Source organism: Dysidea avara, chromosome 3 (genome assembly GCF_963678975.1).
Source record: "Dysidea avara chromosome 3, odDysAvar1.4, whole genome shotgun sequence".
NCBI lineage: Eukaryota > Metazoa > Porifera > Demospongiae > Dictyoceratida > Dysideidae > Dysidea > Dysidea avara.
In genome coordinates, this window is record NC_089274.1 from 1988102 (window position 1) to 2006438 (window position 18337).

Sequence of the window (18337 nt, forward strand, 5' to 3'; positions counted from 1 at the left end):
TAAATCGTAATGGCCACCTTCCTTTCTGTTGCATAATTGATTGTTGGGGCACACGTTCAGGTGCAAAATTGCTTTTGTGACATTCCTGGCACCATTGTTTCTTTTAATGCAGTATGCACTGTTTCATTAGTCATAATTATGCTATTAAAAAGGTAAACAAACAAGTAGGAAGGATTTTAAGTTGGATTAGGGATCAAAGAAAGAGAGTAGTGAAACAAGGGAATACTAAAAAGTGATGAAACAAGGAAGGTTGCCTATACCTGCAGATATACTAGTGGACATTTAATCCCTAATTCAGTCATGGGTATATACTGAAGTTTAGGGATTTAATGTCAACTAGTATATCTGCAGGTGTAAGCAACCTTCCTTGTTTCACTGCTTTTTCTATGATCCCTAATCCAACTTAAAATTCCTAATTTTTCCTTCTACTTGTTGAAAATGTGTTCCCATTGAAAATGGTGGCAAATGAAAATTTTCACAAAATACCACTTGTTTCAAATTCACAACCCAGCTGCATTATTACAGAATTTGTGTGTGTGTGGGCTATATTTATTATTCATGCAGTTGAGGTGTGAACTGTACTTTATTGTCTCATTATCTGTACTTTGTTGTGAAACTTCAAAGCTTAATAAAGTACAGTTATGGCAGTAATTAAAATAAACGTTAGCTGTTTGTAGTTAACTCCATTGCAAGTTCGGAAAAGAGATGCAACAGATGCTGTGTTTATATGGCTTCTCATATAAAAAAATTGGGTTGGCCATACGTAAATGTTGTGTCAGGAATTTAAATGGAAAGATTTTGAGTAATGGATCAAGTAGTATTAAAATTAACTTGTGTAATTCCATCCATGTGTTATATTGTGTTCTTGAGGGCTCAGCTCAATACATATTATTACAGTAAATCTTGAGTTTTATTTAAATTAGATAATTTGGATATGTATTTGGGTTACTACAATACCTGATCTGCTGACTAATCATAGACCATAATGATAAACATTAAGAAAAAACCAAGCTTGTATTGAAGCAAAATAATTTACACTATTGTGTGCGCTGTACCCCTAGATCTAGACCCCTCCACCTACAACTCAATACCAAATCTGGAAACCACGTTGTATACGTCCCTAAGGTTTAAAAATTACTACAGGCTTCTTGTACACTACAAGGAAGCTGGAACACTAGCAATAATGTGCACTTGAAGTGTTATCACCTGGACTAGTGGCAACACATGTAAGTATACAACCACCATATATGGAAGTTGCCATACTAACATGTTTTTATGTACAGGCTTCTATCCAGGGGCAGTTCTACAAAAATTGCTGACTGGTTTCCAATTTTATGGTAGGGGCGTGGTCCATACAGTGGTATTGGAATTAGAACCTACTATATACCGTATGCAAGGAAATTTTGACATAAGAAAAATTTGACGAATTCAGACTTCAGCAGATTTGACGAATAAAATGTTGACGAAAATCAAGAAATTGTAGGCAAAACCTGTACTTTTAATGGCGCTTATAAACATTTGATGAATTTAAATTTGATGAATTAAACCAATTTGTCAAATTCGTCAAATTTTTTTGACGTCAAAATTTCCTTGCATACGGTAGTTTATTTAGTTAACTACGAATGAAAATCACCCTAAAATGTATAGAATCTGCTCATTCTAAGCCTATACAGAGAGATTTAATACCTTATCGAGCAGTTATAGAAGTTATGAAATCAAGAATGATAATTATTTTTAGAGGCACTAAATGCACTTGAAGAAGAAGCATTTTGGATTGTTTTGTAGTGGAGAGAGTATTAATAAACTGTGCAAGTAATTAAATATGTTAGTTTATGTTTAAAAATTATTGAGTGTTTTAATTATTTTTTTGATCTCTGAAAGCTGACTGGTTTCCAGAAACCGGTGAAACCCCCTTAGAACCATGCCTGCTTCTATCCACTGGAACTGTTTCATAAACAATTAAAGAGAATTATCTTGCTTGTGCTATACGAGTGGACCTTATCTGTATTTATGTCGCAACTTAAATGACGAGGATAGTTGTACAGAGAGGTATTGGGAGAGATGGCATTCTACTATTGTAACATTCATATGGTATATTCAAGCAGGGATGAAAGCAAGGCACACATACTTACAATACAAATGAGTGCAAGTTTGTATTGATCCATCTCAGAAGTTAGGTGTGGTTTCGCCAGATGGCATATCGCCACAACATGCTTACCAGCATTATCCTCCAATGGTTCCATGTTGCAAACAGAGTTCAATTTGGTTATTGTGTGATGAAATCCCTATACCATTTTGTTAATTATGACATCATGTTTCATAGATGAGAATAAGTAGCATTTGGCGTTTGGCCTCGATATTAAAATACAGCTCTTGGCTACACCTTGTGCTTTACTAGCATTTTAGCTGTGTGCCTCATGCTTTATTATCCGTATAGTGTTTACGGTAGTGCTTTAACATATTTCCAGCTTGACTTCTTGCTGTAATGATAATTGAATGTTTGATGTCATGACAATTTTACTTTTTGTGTTGGAAGTGTACTACTTAGTATAGTATTTCTCACTTTCAGAAACGTCAACACATCAGGATTGATGGAAAGACTCTACCTACAATCAGACAGAACCTGTGTGACCAGTTCCAACATGATGAAAATTGTATTGCTGCTGTGCTCTCCATCACTACTGCTAATGCTGGTGAGTGGGGCTAGGTATAATCATGTGATCCACTATGATGTCATAGGACTTACGCTCACTGCAGCATCCTCAGTGATATTTGCTGAACTATTCTGGAACCCTGGAGTAAGTTCTGTCTGTTAAAAGAATCTCAGAGGTGTGGGCAATGGATGCCTCCTATATATCTGTATTATCTGGTACATATCTGGATAATAATTTAGTATCCTAATGGTAATGTGATGCCATTAGGATAGTTAGTTTCTAATAATTGATGTTAAATTTTCCTTGGTACATAGCTCCACAATTGACAACTACAACCCTAATTTTCATATGAATTTGTTACGCTTGTTTCTATTTTTCTATTCTAAAGTACTAGTAAAACAAGCATGTTCATGATAAATATAATAGCAAGTGATGATGTCACTCTCCACAGGATATCCAGGATTTTCTTCAGGATATCCATATAGTAAAATTACTATCCGTTCCAACCCTAATACCTCAGGGACTTTACAGAGTTCAAATTTCCGGCTCTCAAGTATAGGGACCTGAAGAAAGGTGTGTATAGTATAGTAGGGAGTAAGAACTTTGAGACCTGATAAGAAATATCCTAGACTTGGTGGTGACTAGATCCTCTTGCATTCTAGGAAAGGAGACAGAATCCAGAATTCTCTCCTTCATACATGACTTCTTGCTTCAACTGTTTCAAAATAGAAATTTTTAACGTTCCACTGTAATACAGCTACTACTAGTTAGTGTTAAATAATTGTCACAAAATTATGGAGGGTACAGGATGATTAAACCAGTATGATAGTAATAGGTTTTTGTATCCCTCAATTTACTCACAGATTCTGGTTCAAGCTGAGGATAGAGCTTATCGTATTGGTCAGAAGAACTCTGTGAACATTCAATATCTTGTTGCCAGGGGAACAGCAGATGACTTTATCTGGTAAGCATCATCATCACATGATCAGTAAACTACACCCAGCCATTTTGCAGGCCAATGATCCAACGCAAGCTCAGCATACTCAGCCAGGCAGGACTTGCTGGGGAGGACTTCTCTGGTGCTACCAATACTGTCATCAAGGTAGGTAGATAGGGAGACATAATCTGACAGATGTACAAATAGCAAAATCTAGTACTTCTATTACTAGATCTACGAAATCACAAATGTTTATTTATAAGCAGATTTAAACTATAACTTTCGTTTATAAACAAGTGTTGGAGGATAATGCATTACTTATGTAATGATTTACACAATATTATTACTCTTGTGGTAACTAAGTAATGTAACAAAATGTGCTTTAAAAGCTGGCAATATAACTCAAGTTACTTAACTTACAAATATAACACATTACCTAATTACTTCAATGAAGTTACTGTAATGACTCAAATATCAAGTAATTATACTCTCCCGCTTGGGAGAGTATATTGTAGTTGATTTGTGCATAGTTAGGTGGTTTCCATTTCTTTCCAGCACCTTTCTGGCTAGCTGTTCACTGCTACGTAGTCTTAAGGTAATGCAAAGCATAAGTTAGTTTGTTGTCTAAAACTTTTCCCTGAGCACTTCTATACTTTTCAACGGTCATCGCGAGTTATGGACAAAAATGCAGCCCCTTGTTTGCATATCTTCTCATCTAAACTTGCTAGCGACACGACACCCACACTGTTACACGGGTCTGTTCTTGCCGAAAAAAAGTTGTTAGACCTCCAAAACTCCATTCTGTACCGTTTAGTCGGTATTCAGCTTGAAAGGTGCAAACTAACACCTATTGTCACTTGTACAATACTGTTCTAATCTAATAATTCTATCGCTGTTACGATAGCACTCACCTGTGACTCTTGGAGAAGTGAAGTATTCTTGGCTGCTTTTTCACAGATCCCAAATTATAAAAAAATATAGTGAAACTCAAATATGGGATGAATTTCTTCTGACTTAGTCTCTGAGCGTACCTGGTATAGCAATATTGTCAGTAGAATTCCGCACACCCTTTACGGCTTTATGAAGATTTAAGAATGATGAGCCAACAGTTATACACCAGCAATGCTACATTGCTACAAAAGGTGAAATTTAGTGGAACTTTTGTGTGATGCAACAAGTGGGTGTGGTCGCACGAGTTGAAAGTTGATCAACCGCCATTGAAAAGTATCCGATACATTTGTACAGCCTCTTCATTCCAATCTCTTGAATTGAAGTAAGTGAGTCTTACACGCTATGCACAGCCTCTTCAGTCCAATCTCTTGAATTGAAGTAAGTGAGTCTTACACGCTATGCAAGTATTAAGGGCAGTGTCTGCAGTTATAGTCTTTTTGCTCTTGCAATTGTTAAGCGCCAATATTGCAAAGATTGTAGTATACAGCATTCAAATGTTCACGGCGCATTGTAAGTTACTTGCAACCATTCCTTTTAGGTTCATTAATGCTAGCTAACTGCATCTCTTTGCAGCTGAAACACACTTAAATACTTTAATGGATATTTGTAATTCCCTACATACGTCATCTGAACACCGCGACTTGTATTACTGAAGTCATATATGGTCAATACATTGTTGTGATTTTATGGTTTGTTGTAAAATGAAACCTCAAGTACCTTGCTTGTACAGTGATTCAGTTTACAAATGTTATCACATGTTTATCCTATGTGTGTCACGTGCATATCACATGGCTTGTTTCAGGCAGTACCATAAGCAACCAATTATCGTCAGTCACATAGCTATTATCCTCACAAAAATTTTAACTGTTTGCGTTTATGGTAAATATCTTGGAATTCAAATATCTTGCCTAGACAAAGCAAGGTTATTTTCCATTCTTTTTCTACAAATATGCCTCCTTTTTGTGCCTATAGGTGAAGTACTTGGGCTGATATCGTGAAGCGACTTTATAAGAGACCAAAGTTAAGACGGTTTGAACAAACAGAAAGAAGGCCATGTGGAAGCCTTGAATCAGATCCTCACCGGTACCATTATTTCAAAGAATCAAAGGATACGGACAGAAAAGCAAGTTAACTCCACCTATAAAGTCGTGGAGGGTAGTAGGAATGGATTTAGTGTTACACCTGAGTGTGTTGTATCAAGAATGACACTGCAAGATGGAATCTTGGAAGTAAACGAGGCATGGCAGTAACCCTGAACCCCAGCCATACTTAAATCAACCTGAGAAGAGCAATATTGTAGTGGAAACAACCACAGTTGGTTGTAACAGGAGCCAAAAGCTGGTTGTATTTCTCGGATGGAGAGATCTGCAAAAGAAACAAAGCTTGTTAACTACCAGCCAAAGAAAAGGATAGTAGAAGTACCTGCATGACATAAGTAACACAGTGGGTGGATGCATATTAATTGAATGGGCGAAGAAAAATCTAGTAGAGAGTCACTGCAGTTACCAGCAGACAGCCGATTACTTCTTTTGATTTGCATTACTACAATCCAGCTACGATGTAAAGCAGTTAAGTATAGCAATAGCACAGAACTGTTCTCATTCAATAAAAGATCCAGCCTTTGTTTAGATGTGCTTCAAGTGTTGCTAGAACAATTTGCCGTTTGCTGAAAAAGTTGTGATGTTTGATTTGTATGAACAAAATACGGAGTGAATCCTAGCTATGTGTGTGTACAAGCAATGAACTCATGAGCACTTGTACTACACTAACATTATGAAATTGCAGCTGAAATGATAGCTAAGTTAAGTTCAGGGAACTGTTCTACTCATTTAAATGTATGTAGTGTAAATGTGCATATGTAACAGTTTCACTTGAAAAATCACACTTACCTGATAATTGGTGCTAATGCTTTCAAATTACGGATAAAAGCTTTAGAATGCATACAACACACAGGCATATTTTTGAATAATTATTTTTATTACTCACTGTAAGCAAGATATATAGTGCTGAACTGGTAACTGACAATAATTGATTGCATAAAAGGATGAAATAGTATACGTAGTGTGTGTTTGTTTATTGAGCAGTCTGAAGTTTTTAGCTATGCTGTTTTGTTGTTCAGAAATGTTACATATGCAACGCAACTAGTGCTCATGAGATGATATCTTGGTTCATTCTTCTTGTATAAGGAGACCAATGACCTTGAACTCTTGTCAGAAAAAAGTTGCACATTAACAAGTAATTCTAGAACTTCAAGTCTCTGCTAGCACAATAGTCACACATGCAGGCAAATTTTCATATGAATAATTAGACTATTTCTGATGAACACATTTTGCATTCGTAGTACACTGCATGTACCACTGAGCTGATCTTCAAGTGTGACTAAAAAATCAAACCTTCGAGCTCTTCTATCCTAATTCATACAATTACTCTAATAGAACACTCAGTTCAACTACGCGTTTTGTCCTGGGGCTATAGCATGACAGGGGCCCCAGGAAGCTCCATGAAGGGTCACTTGAATACCTGTTTCTAAAATTTATGTAATGCAGCTGTATTACAGCAGTCAACTATAGATACTGTAATAGAGCAGTCACAGTAGTCTTCAGAGGAACAGTGTAGCAAGCTTATTTTTCAGGAAATATGCTTGGTGAGGTGTACCTATTGTCATCATATGATCTTTTTTATTTTTTTGGGTCTTTGACTTACACCTTGGGTAAAGTTTGGCACCTCAATATGTCAGGGTAACTGTAACAAGCAACTCAGTACACTATACCTAGCATGTTTCCAATATGATGTACACAACTCTATTTGTATTTTCTACTGTTTGTCAACATGTGGGAGAGTATGTGCACTTCACAAGTGCTTTCATTTTATTACTGCAAGTAACAGAGTTACTAATGAAGCCCACCTCAAATTAATGAACAAAGCTTATTAACCAGTTACTTTCTCTTGAGAATACAATTATAACCAAGATTTACACATTGTCCAACAATGTAATCATGTCATGTGATAAGGTGGTAGTTGCACATGTGACAGCTTAAGGCTGTGGACACAAAGAAATGATCCTTATCTGAAATTACGTCACAGGCATAAAAATGGCTGCTGTAGCGTGGGGACGTTCATAAAATGTTTATGGGGAGAAAATTTTTGAATGGCAATATCTCAGCCAAGATGGAAGATATCGAGCTCTGATCAACAGGTATGGTGATAAATTAGCTGAAAGAATAGGAATCCAGCGTTGTTTTGAAAACCAACCGAAAATTGCCTTTGTGTACTTATTGTAATGTCTTATAGCCATACCTGCTAGTTGGTGTTCAATATCTTCTGAGATATTTGTATTCAAAAATTTTCTTTCCATAGTCGCCCATTCAAACTTTACAAAATCCTCACACTACTGCGGCCATTTTTATGTCTGTGACATAATTTCAGATAAGGCTCATAATTTTATAGTATATAATGTAATATATTCACACCTCAGATCAAAGGAGCCACCTGGGTTGCAATTCGTATGTAGCACAGCTAACCAGGCTACATATGAAATGTAGACCGGGCTACAACTGGGCAGTGATTATACAGAAGTTGATGCCGAAATCGATTGTGGGGATCGATTAATACTCATGTGATTAGGATGCACAACTTGGATTTTGCCATGAAAACCACTCCGACAGAGTGTTTTGTTGTCCTTGCCATCCTTCAAGTTGAAAAACGTTTGGGCTAAGGTAAGAACTAGTGTTATATCTTATTCATTGATTGTTTCCACACATTTTTGAATATGGAATGCCCCCATCATGAAGCTACCACTCTGCACGGAGTAACCACTCTACAACAATTTTACCTATCTAGGCCTTTAGTAAACTCCGTACTTTGTCCATAAACGATTCCATAGCACTGATTAAAACATTAAACTCGTGTAACCGAAATTCTCCGTGATATCTCTAGGATATGTCCGTTCATCGTAACAAAATGTAACCAGAATGTACTACTGTAGCTGCTGACCCACAATCAAAAGTATGCATATATAATATATCCAGTGGCTGCACTCGTATTGGCTTGGGTGATTGATTGCTCTGTACAGGTTATCAGCATGATAAGTGTTACATATTAGCAGTAACACAGGGCATTCAGGTATTGCTTGACATGTATGATTGTATGCCCTTGGGCTGTGGTCCTCGGGCAGTTGGGCATACCGTATAGCCTAAATATTTAGGGGCAAATATTTCGAGGTTGAGCAATGTTGCTAAAAATAAATTTTTCGTGGATTTGCAAACACTCCCAAAATGTATTAGACTATATGGAGGTCAAAATATTTCAAGGGTAAAGTTTTCGCTGATAACACCCAAAACCGCGAAATCAGCAAAAATTTCCCCCCTCGAAATATTTAGGCTATACAGTACACACATCAGGCAAAGCCCTCATGCCTGTATTACAACTATATATTACAATTAGAGCTGGGTGATATACCAGTATTGTTAGTAATCTGTGATATTTAAGTCATACCGATTTTGATACCGCCTGTTTTTTTAATTTAATTTTAATTTTTTTAATTTTAATACCGCCATACTGTCTGGGCATATGGCCTCCCAGTGGGCTTGTGTCATCCCATATTTAGAGGGTAACCAGACATGTGACAATGTTTGTAGGTAGGTGGTGACAGCTAACCAAACAATGTAAACAAGTTTGTTTGTGGTACCGTATAACAGGAATGATTCACAGAAGAAAACATTTGCGAGAAAACGTCCGCGATTTGTTGCATAAAGTAATTAATAATTGGGCGTGCACCCACAATGAGTTAATCTTTTTTTTCTATGGATAGGGAACGCTTGACTATATGGCTGACTCTGACATGTTGCGTACTACGCATACTAGTAGCCATGCATGATCGCTGTTTCGATGGAGAAGTAGGCATTCACGATAATGAGCGGCACGTCTATAGCCTTGGGGGCAGCACTAAAACCAAGGCTAAGACATGCCATTCCGGCACAGTGAATTACTGGGCTGCAATTATATTTGCCCCATTTAGTAGCACCGATTGTTCCACTGTCACTGAAGTTTGCACCTCTGTTCGAATCACACGCATTGCACAGTCCTGCGCTTCACTGGTTATACCGTCACGCATATATAGCAGTTTAGTGAGTAGCAAGGTGAGCAGCTATCTGCTTATGCACTCGTTACATGAATGCTACAACAACTGATCCATGAGAAAAACCTTTTTAATTGTAGGAAAAATTTGCAAGAAAACATTTGTGAATGCATCTAAAATCGCGAATTTCGTGAATGTTTTCTTCCGCGAATTATTCCCGTTATATGGTAATTTGTATGTGAGGCTTGCTGAGCTACCATGGGTGTTCGGTGTTATTGTTGAGGTAAATGGCTGTTATGGCATTTAGATTAGTACTGTGATATTTAGTAGTACTGTGATATTTAGTAGTACTGTGATATTTAGTAATACCGTGATACTTTTTATGGAAGGTATGGGTCATTCCATGCCAAATCAACAAAAAAAAATCCGGACCCCTTTTGATTTTCGTCAAATTTGGCATAAACATGGACCCTATCAAGAAACTTTCTCACACCAAAAATTGGCTGATTTCATAACTCTCCCTTTAAGTTATGACCACTCAAATTTTTCATTAAAATTTTCATTTTGTTTACATGTCTTTAATAAAATGCTCATAACTTTGCTTGTGATTAATGTAGATGCTTCTGGTTTAGAATTTTGAAATCCTTATTAAATTCTCTTTCAGGTGATATATAATGTTTTATAATTGCTCAAAGGAAAAGGTCAAACCACAAAAATGTAGCTTTTTCCTTTGATCTTAATTTATAAAAATATTTATTCTTTAATTATTTTAATTTTTTGTTTACATATTGTTCTAATACCCATCATTTATCATTGTGAGTTTAAAGTTGGGACCAATAGTAGATCATGAGTTATAAGTGTTAATGTGTAGCCTTGTAATTACTATAATTATATTGATTGTGTAGTGCATAACAATTGGCAATACCAATTGTAGTAAATTTATATAATACTATGTCACAAATTCTTCTGTAAATTGTTTGTTAATGCTCACTAAATTTCCCTTCAGGGAATATATAATTCAATCAGGCTGAAACAACAAAAAAAGCATCCTTTTCATTGATCTCATTTATACAAAAATATACTTAAATTCCTAAGATTTGCATGCCAGCAACTATATAGTTACAGAAAATGTTTCTTCCACAACTTCAGTCTGTCAGTAGTAGTTTTAGTTTCTTGTTTTGAAATAGTGTAAGTACGACCTGTAACAGTTCTTGGATCAACTTTTGTTAGAACATCTGTACTAGACACAGTTATCGTACTTTGCTTGTACAGGTATTTAAATGATTGGGATGGTCCTGGAGGGTAAAGTAGATTCAATGTTACTGTTTTATTATCTTCATCTGTGCGAAGTACACATGCAACCAACCCACCAATGATCATTATGAACTACAGTTATAAATCCATTAATGTCTTCTAGTGGCAGATCAGTTATTCCAGATAAATAGTGTAACTCTTTCCTCTTTCAGAGTGCTTGAGTTAGAAAATACTTTAGTTTGGAGCTTGTTTTGTGTTAAAGGGATGAAGCAATGTGGCTTCTGTGTCCCTGGGATGGTTCTAGATTGTTGAAATCGGTCAAGAAGAAAGATTTCTTGATGCCTATAATCGTCTTTAGTACAGTATGTAAAAGTCATGGCTGAGATATTCTCTGATGCCCATTCATATAGTTGGCGTGGAGTCATTATTTGTTTGTCATATGGTCGTTGAAGGCTTGCTCTAGCAGCAAGTCTCTTTATTGTACCTCCCACACTGTCACATGGTCCCTTTCCATGAGATGTTGCGAAGAAATGCCATCAATTCCAAAATCCATTTTGTGGTAGCACAAGTTCAAAAAGTTTTTTTGGTTCTTATACTTTGCAGCTGTTCCATCAGAAAAATAAAATATTTTGTGAGGTGGGGGGTTAAAATGGCTTTTAAGAAATTCTATAAGGAATTTTTGGTATAAATATACAGCAACTGTATCATGATTAAGGCAGTCAGACACAACAACGAAACTTAAGTGGTGTAACTTGCCTGATGATTCTGTGTAATAAACAACAAAGAGATGGATGGTAGCTTGTGAATTGTTCCAATGAAACCCCTGTTTTCATCCTGAAGTATAAAAGAATAGTTTTCAGAAAAGTCAGCAATCACTTGAAATACGCCAGACTTTAGACCATCCCTTACCTCCATCTGGAATGTAGACTGCTGCTTTGCAACAAATGAATGGGTCAGAAGCGTTTTCAGTTGTTCACAAAAAGACTCGACAAAGTCATCAGCTGACTTTGTGGTAGTCTCCAGTGTTGATCTATCAGTAGAAATTCACTGTTTATACTGCACAGTCTCAATCATGTTGCTATCCAATAGTTTATGAAGGTGTTATTTCAAGTCTGAAATTCCAGGGCATGAGCTACAAATCCGAAAGAAACAGTCTAGCTGTGGTGGATTGCAGATAATTCTTGCAAGACAGTGGTCATATTCTTTGAGTGGAATTTCATCTTCAGCAGATTGCTCAGCAATTTTTCCACAAATCATCATTAGCTTGACATTCTGGTGAATTGTACACACACATACAGCATGTGTGCCACTTGCTCCAGCTAAAACACAGTGCTGTGGAGGAAGTTCAGCAAACTTTGAGAAGCCTATTTTCTCAGTTGGATATTTTGCCTTAAACTGTTGGTACAGCTCTTTTAAATTGCTCAAAAGTAGCCTCTTTTGGACATGAACACGTTTGTCACCCTGCCTTACAGACACAAAATCCTTCTTACCAGGCATAATACGGCTGACATCATCAAGTTCATAAAAATCCTTTACAAGGTTAACAGTTATTAATGGTAAACAACAACCATGCTTAGGGTTAGGGTTTGGTAAGATTCCTTGATTCTTAACAAGCTCCTTTGCCTTGCGTACCATATAGTTACTCACTCCAAATTCTTCTTGGACTTTTTGCACACTCCAGCTTTTTGGAAGTATTGTAAGAATTGTCATTTGTTGACTTCTATCTATATTTGAATGAAACTTTTCTTTTAACTGCTGTATTATTTCACAGCCGTCATCAATTTGAGTTGGTATTACTGAGGGTAATAACGCTTTTGCAGCAGCATCTTTAATTTTACTCAACTTTTCTTTTTGATAGCCTGCATGTACTACAGTGGCGTAGCCAGGAAAAACTTTTACCGAGGCAAAGTTTATAGCTACATTGACCAAATTGAGAAGGTCTATTTCTGACTCAACTGATTCACAAATACTTTTAAGCATGGGTGGTACAGCATTTGCAGGTTGGATGAAGGAACTGAATCATTTCAGAAGACTCTGGGCATTTTTCTACATCTCATAAGTAATGCTCCAACATAGTTAATGCTACAGTATAATATATATACTTCAATTATTAGACTAGTTTAATTGCATGCAACACAATTTACTCTGGAGATATTTTGAGCAGTCGGGCCATCCATGAACTGCATCTACGAACTGTCATAGTCATGCACACTTCTTTTTATTGATCTGATGTGATGTTTAAGCCTGAGATAATTATCTCTTTCATATGATGCTCAACTGCATGTACTAAGCATGTCAAGCTAGGAAGTCTGGGGGAATGCTCCCTCAAGGAAAATTTTGGAAAAGGCATGTGGAGCAGGCTATTCTTTTTGATCATAACTGCTAATGCATGATATGCATGATCAATTAGCTCAATGTAATGCCATGCAGTTAACTCATTGGAACTTTTGAAAAGTAATGGAAAGACAATTTGCATAAACAAGCAGTATAATGAGAACAGTGGCTATAATCTGTATTGAATGGTCTATTAGAGTATATTACGGTGACTGCTATTATTATGATGAATGCTCTATTAGAGTATCTCGATCTTTTACAAATTCAAACCGCACAAAATAGAATATATGGCTGTAGTACTACGCAGGGCTGGAGCCTATGGTGACATGGTGCTGGAGCTACTGGGGTACAGTACTGCTGTCTAGTAACGTCTGAGTAGAAAATCCGGGGTGCCAAAACTCAGGCCTGCTCAGCCTGTTGTTGAGCATTTGCCTCAGTTGCCTCAATGGTAGCTACGCCACTGTACTAGTTTTTTTTTCATAACAGGGGTTTCCCCAATTACTTTCAGGCACTCATTAATTGGTTCTAGTTGTTCATTGTGGCAAGTGTAACTATCATCTATGTCACTGTCCCAAAATTCATCCAGTGGATCTTCTTGTATTATTGTTTGACCTAGCTGTTTCCTACAACTGTCACAGATCTTACCTCCTAGCTTAAAATCGGTCTTAGGCTCTTCTTCTTTGACAGATGACCGGGTTTATTAAATGGGTTACAACAGATATTATATGCCAATTGCATTTGCTCCATAACAGATATCAACTTGATAATTTGATTATGTCCATGTATAACAGTGAATTGCTAGATGAGACTTTTATAGTCTGTAAATCTCATTTAACATGTTTTGTCTACCTGGAGGTGAGTTCAAAGGTTCAGTAACCTTCCTTTTGTGTTACAATGATGGGATGTGTGCATCCCACCACTAGAGTATAAAAGGAGGCTGGGTTTTCAACCTACCTGAAGGTAGACATAACTACACTATTCAAAGTTTAAGAATATGACATCAACAGACACCAGCTTTTGATGATGATGATGCACCTCATAGGGCCATATATAGGCAATAAACAATTAACTTTGTTAAAGAAAATTTAAAATCATTTTCATAACTACGTTTGGCGTTATAAGTATATAAGTATATGTACGTATTAATGCTGGACTCTATTGTGATACTTGAACTTGTGCAATACCATAATTAGTTATAATTGTTATTGTTGTAACCTAGTTTCAATGGTAATCCCAACTTAAAATGTGAGCATTTAAAGACGCTTATTAGAGCAATGAGCAAACAAAAAAAATTAAGGAATTTAAAATCTATGTATTTTGTAAAAATGATTGGTCCAATTGCAAAAAGTTATATATTTCCTAAAGGGAAATTTAATGAGCATTTCATAGTAAACAGAAATGATCTGTGATTTATGACTACGAAGTTATGACAATTTTAGTCCAAATAATGCTGTAAACGGAATTAAAAATGGTCAAGAAATTTGTGTGGTCATATCTCAAAGACTAATTAAAAAATTGAACCAAAATTTGGTGTGGTAAAATATTTTAACGGACTCCACATCTATGTCAAATTTCATAAAAATCCAAAGGGGTCAGCATGTTTTTGTTGATTTGGCATGGAATGACCCTACTATTGACCCTACCCTGCTTTCACAGGATTTTTTTACAATGCATGAATTTACAAAACTACTATCTATAAAATGGTTTGTGACAACTTTAAACTCACAGTGATAAATGATGGGTATTAGAGCAACATGTAAACAAAAAATAAAAATAGTTAAAGAATATATATTTTTATAAATTAATATCAAAGGAAAAAGCTACATTTTTGTGGTTTGACCTTTTCCTTTGAGCAATTATAAAACATTATATATCACCTGAAAGAGAATTTAATAAGGATTTCAAAATTCTAAACCAGAAGCATCTACATTAATCACAAGCAAAGTTATGAGCATTTTATTAAAGACATGTAAACAAAATGAAAATTTTAATGAAAACTTTGAGTGGTCATAACTTAAAGGGAGAGTTATGGAATCAGCCAATTTTTGATGTGAGAATGTTTCTTGATAGGGTCAATGTTTGTGCCAAATTTGACGAAAATCGAAAGGGGTCCAGATTTTTTTTTGTTGATTTGGCATGGAATGACCCGTATACCATTTGCTACTTTTCAATACCACCCAGAACTAATTGTTATAGTTACTTTATTTTATGGGTATAATATGCAACTGTAACTAAATAGTTTTAGTTGCCAGTAATAAGTGATAAATTTCTTTTAGAAGTAACTGCCCCAACACTGTTTATAAAGCAGAAATTAAGTGAGGTGATCAGCCAAGATGGGAGTAGTTCAGTAGTTAAGGATGTGGGTGTTAGGTATGGAGGCCCCTGGTTCGAACTCTGGTAGCTACATTCTCTTTCAACATTTTTGTGCATTTTTTTATCCTGCATTGACCACTCTATTAGAGTATCCTGACTCTGCAATTTTACACTTATTTGGTTTTTGTTTTGTAGCTTTGTAGCTGCAACTCAAACCATCAAAAAACACTAGTACAATGATCAGCCTATGTACACACCACTTTTCAAGTTATTCTATACTGGGTTTACCCTGTAGCCGTGACAGAAGTTTGATTTTTTTACATGTATAAATGCTCATAACTCCTTGGATATTCATCAGTTTCATAGCAAACTTGGTACGGGAATTCATCTATATGCTCCTCATTTGTGCCAAAGATCAAGGCAATCAAGTTACATGCTTGCATTTTATAGCAATTTTTAAAAAGTGTGTGAAAATAAATTGAAAACCCTTGTAGCCTTCTACAGCTTAAGAAAAAAATTGAAGAAAACTTTGGACACCTATATCTCTCGTAAATGGCTGGTACGAATTGAAATATGCTGTGTGGCCTACCTTACCTGGCAGACAGTTATAATGCAAAAAAATGGTGTGTTTTGGAGAGGGGGGCATGGAGCTATTCATACGTGAAAATGCTGTTTTCTTTCTTCCTGTCAATATACTCACTGTGTGGTGCACTAGCACTAGACAGTAGGAAGAGCAAGACAATCAAGTTGAACAGTGACTGTACTGAAAATAAACTACATTTGCAGCCTTAACTTCTGTTTGCATTAGTCTACAATGCTGGAATTTGGCTTAACATAGTAACCACAGATTAGCAAATCCACCAAGGTATAGTGTTAGCCTTGTAGTCACTTACACGTATCGGTATGAAGGCAGTTTAGGTGAAAAAATGACATTGATTTTGTTTACATTTACTAGTGTTGCACTGATATCCAAATTAGCTGATTATTCCAATAACCGATATTAAATAACATAAATTAGCCAATACCGATATCCGATCCGATATACACTAATAATACTAACACTCATCTTCATCATGATTAAATGACTCGTATTAGTGACATAACCAGCTCAGCTCATTCTAGGCTAAAATGTAGAGTTAGATGTATACCACAAGCAAAAGCTACTCATGTTGAAAAGGTTTCAAGTACATTTTTCTACTGCTATACAGTTGAGACAAGTGGCTGGTACTATATAGAAACCTTAAACCTCAGTTTACTGCTAGGCATGGCCTAAAACCTGACAGTTTATTATGGGCATGGCTTGTAGTCACCACTAAACCATCTGACTTAATTAAAATGCCAAATAACTTATGTCTAGCCTCCCCCACATCACTATACTACACAGCACAGTGGAGATTAACATCGACTTTGATTTAATAAAAACCGATTAATTGACTAGTAGCCAGCATTGGCCCGATATAAACCGATTATCGGTGGAACACGCATACTGGGGATGTTGTTGCATCTAAACAAATGCACGTAACACGCATACTGTTGGGACTACAGAAACAAAACGAAACAAATATTTTGAAACTCTCCATGAGCAGGCAAATAAGATGGTGTTTAGTGTTAATCGATTTGAGTGTTCCTTCTCTTTGTAATGGCCCTGGATAAAAACTTGTGTATGTTTTCTATGTGACATGTATAATTTTGAATTTTTAAAAAAATTCTATTTTTCTCAAGACACATGCTTGTGCAAACAAGTCGGATTTTTGCTGAGACGGTTACAGTTGTAAACGCTTACAAATATGTCATCATACAATGCATGTACTGTATTTACTTGATTGAACACTATGGCATTAGTTCCTATTCAAACTCAACACCAATTGATGCCAAAAAAATGTTTAAAACCCAAATTTTCAAAATCAACTGTGGTACCACTTAAGTGTGGCTACTATTGAAGGTGTGGTGTTAACATTACAACACATAGCTACATATAATCACTAGCTAACTTTTTGTTGTTGATTTCCTCTTTTGAGAACAGAAGTTAAGTCAGAAGTCTGGCATGCTGGCTTTCTTGGCTGCATGACACACTACAGTGTCTTGCTTGATATTGGACATTTGAAAGTTCCATTCCATCATTCACTATTCCATGCAGTAGTCCATTCCACTGTTTACACATGCACTCCCTCAGAAATGTGCATATGTATGTACGTGTATATGTGTGCATGTGTATATCTTTCTATTTGCCTGTGTAGACTAAAAATGAGAAAAGTTTGTTGTCATATTTTGAGAGTTTGTCTGAATGTCAAGAACTCTTAACTGAGTCACCTTATGAAGAGGACAAAATGGAGGATTTTGTTTCACCTCAGGGGAAAGTACCCAGCAACAGAGCTGGCTCCCTCTTGGAACACTTTGGATCAAACTGTAAACATTCCAAATCACATTCTAGTTGTAATTTAGGTTCCAATATCTCTGATCCACAATCCATTGAGGACACAGGTGGATCACATGATCTAGTGATGTCACAAGAAGAGATAGATGACCTGTTCATGATCACTGATGAGGAGTGTTGGTTTAGTGACATCACTTGAATATCATCATTATTATTTTGTGATTACCTGTATACTGATTGTAAATCAAGAATAAAAATATGTGATTTGTGTTTCAACTTTTAATTACTTTATTTGGGAATATCTGCATGTAGAATACTATAGCTAGTAACATAAGTTTTCAATATGTCACAAGTACAAGTGTAGTAAGTGTTTTGCATGATTATGAACTATTAAAAAATTAGTACTTATACTTGAAATATGAAAACAACATGAAGAGAATAAG

At 36.1% G+C, this 18337-nt stretch overlaps 1 protein-coding gene across 5 annotated transcripts in view; it reads left to right on the plus strand.

Moving 5' to 3' along the window:
* The window catches only part of LOC136248824 (SWI/SNF-related matrix-associated actin-dependent regulator of chromatin subfamily A-like protein 1), a 36258-nt gene extending 18081 nt beyond the window's left edge, over positions 1-18177 (plus strand). For 3 of the 5 annotated variants that reach the window (XM_066040636.1, XM_066040637.1, XM_066040639.1), the window contains exons 13-17: positions 2570-2693; positions 2740-2798; positions 3518-3618; positions 3669-3756; positions 17758-18177. In XM_066040636.1, the coding sequence (XP_065896708.1) occupies positions 2570-2693; positions 2740-2798; positions 3518-3618; positions 3669-3756; positions 17758-18093 (708 nt within the window). In that variant the 3' untranslated portion in view covers positions 18094-18177. Of the gene's footprint in view, positions 1-2569; positions 2694-2739; positions 2799-3517; positions 3619-3668; positions 3757-5514; positions 6624-8017; positions 8259-17757 lie in introns of those variants that run through there. The other 2 variants (XR_010697837.1, XM_066040638.1) reach the window with 2 other exon arrangements.
* The last annotated feature ends 160 nt before the right edge of the window (positions 18178-18337 follow it).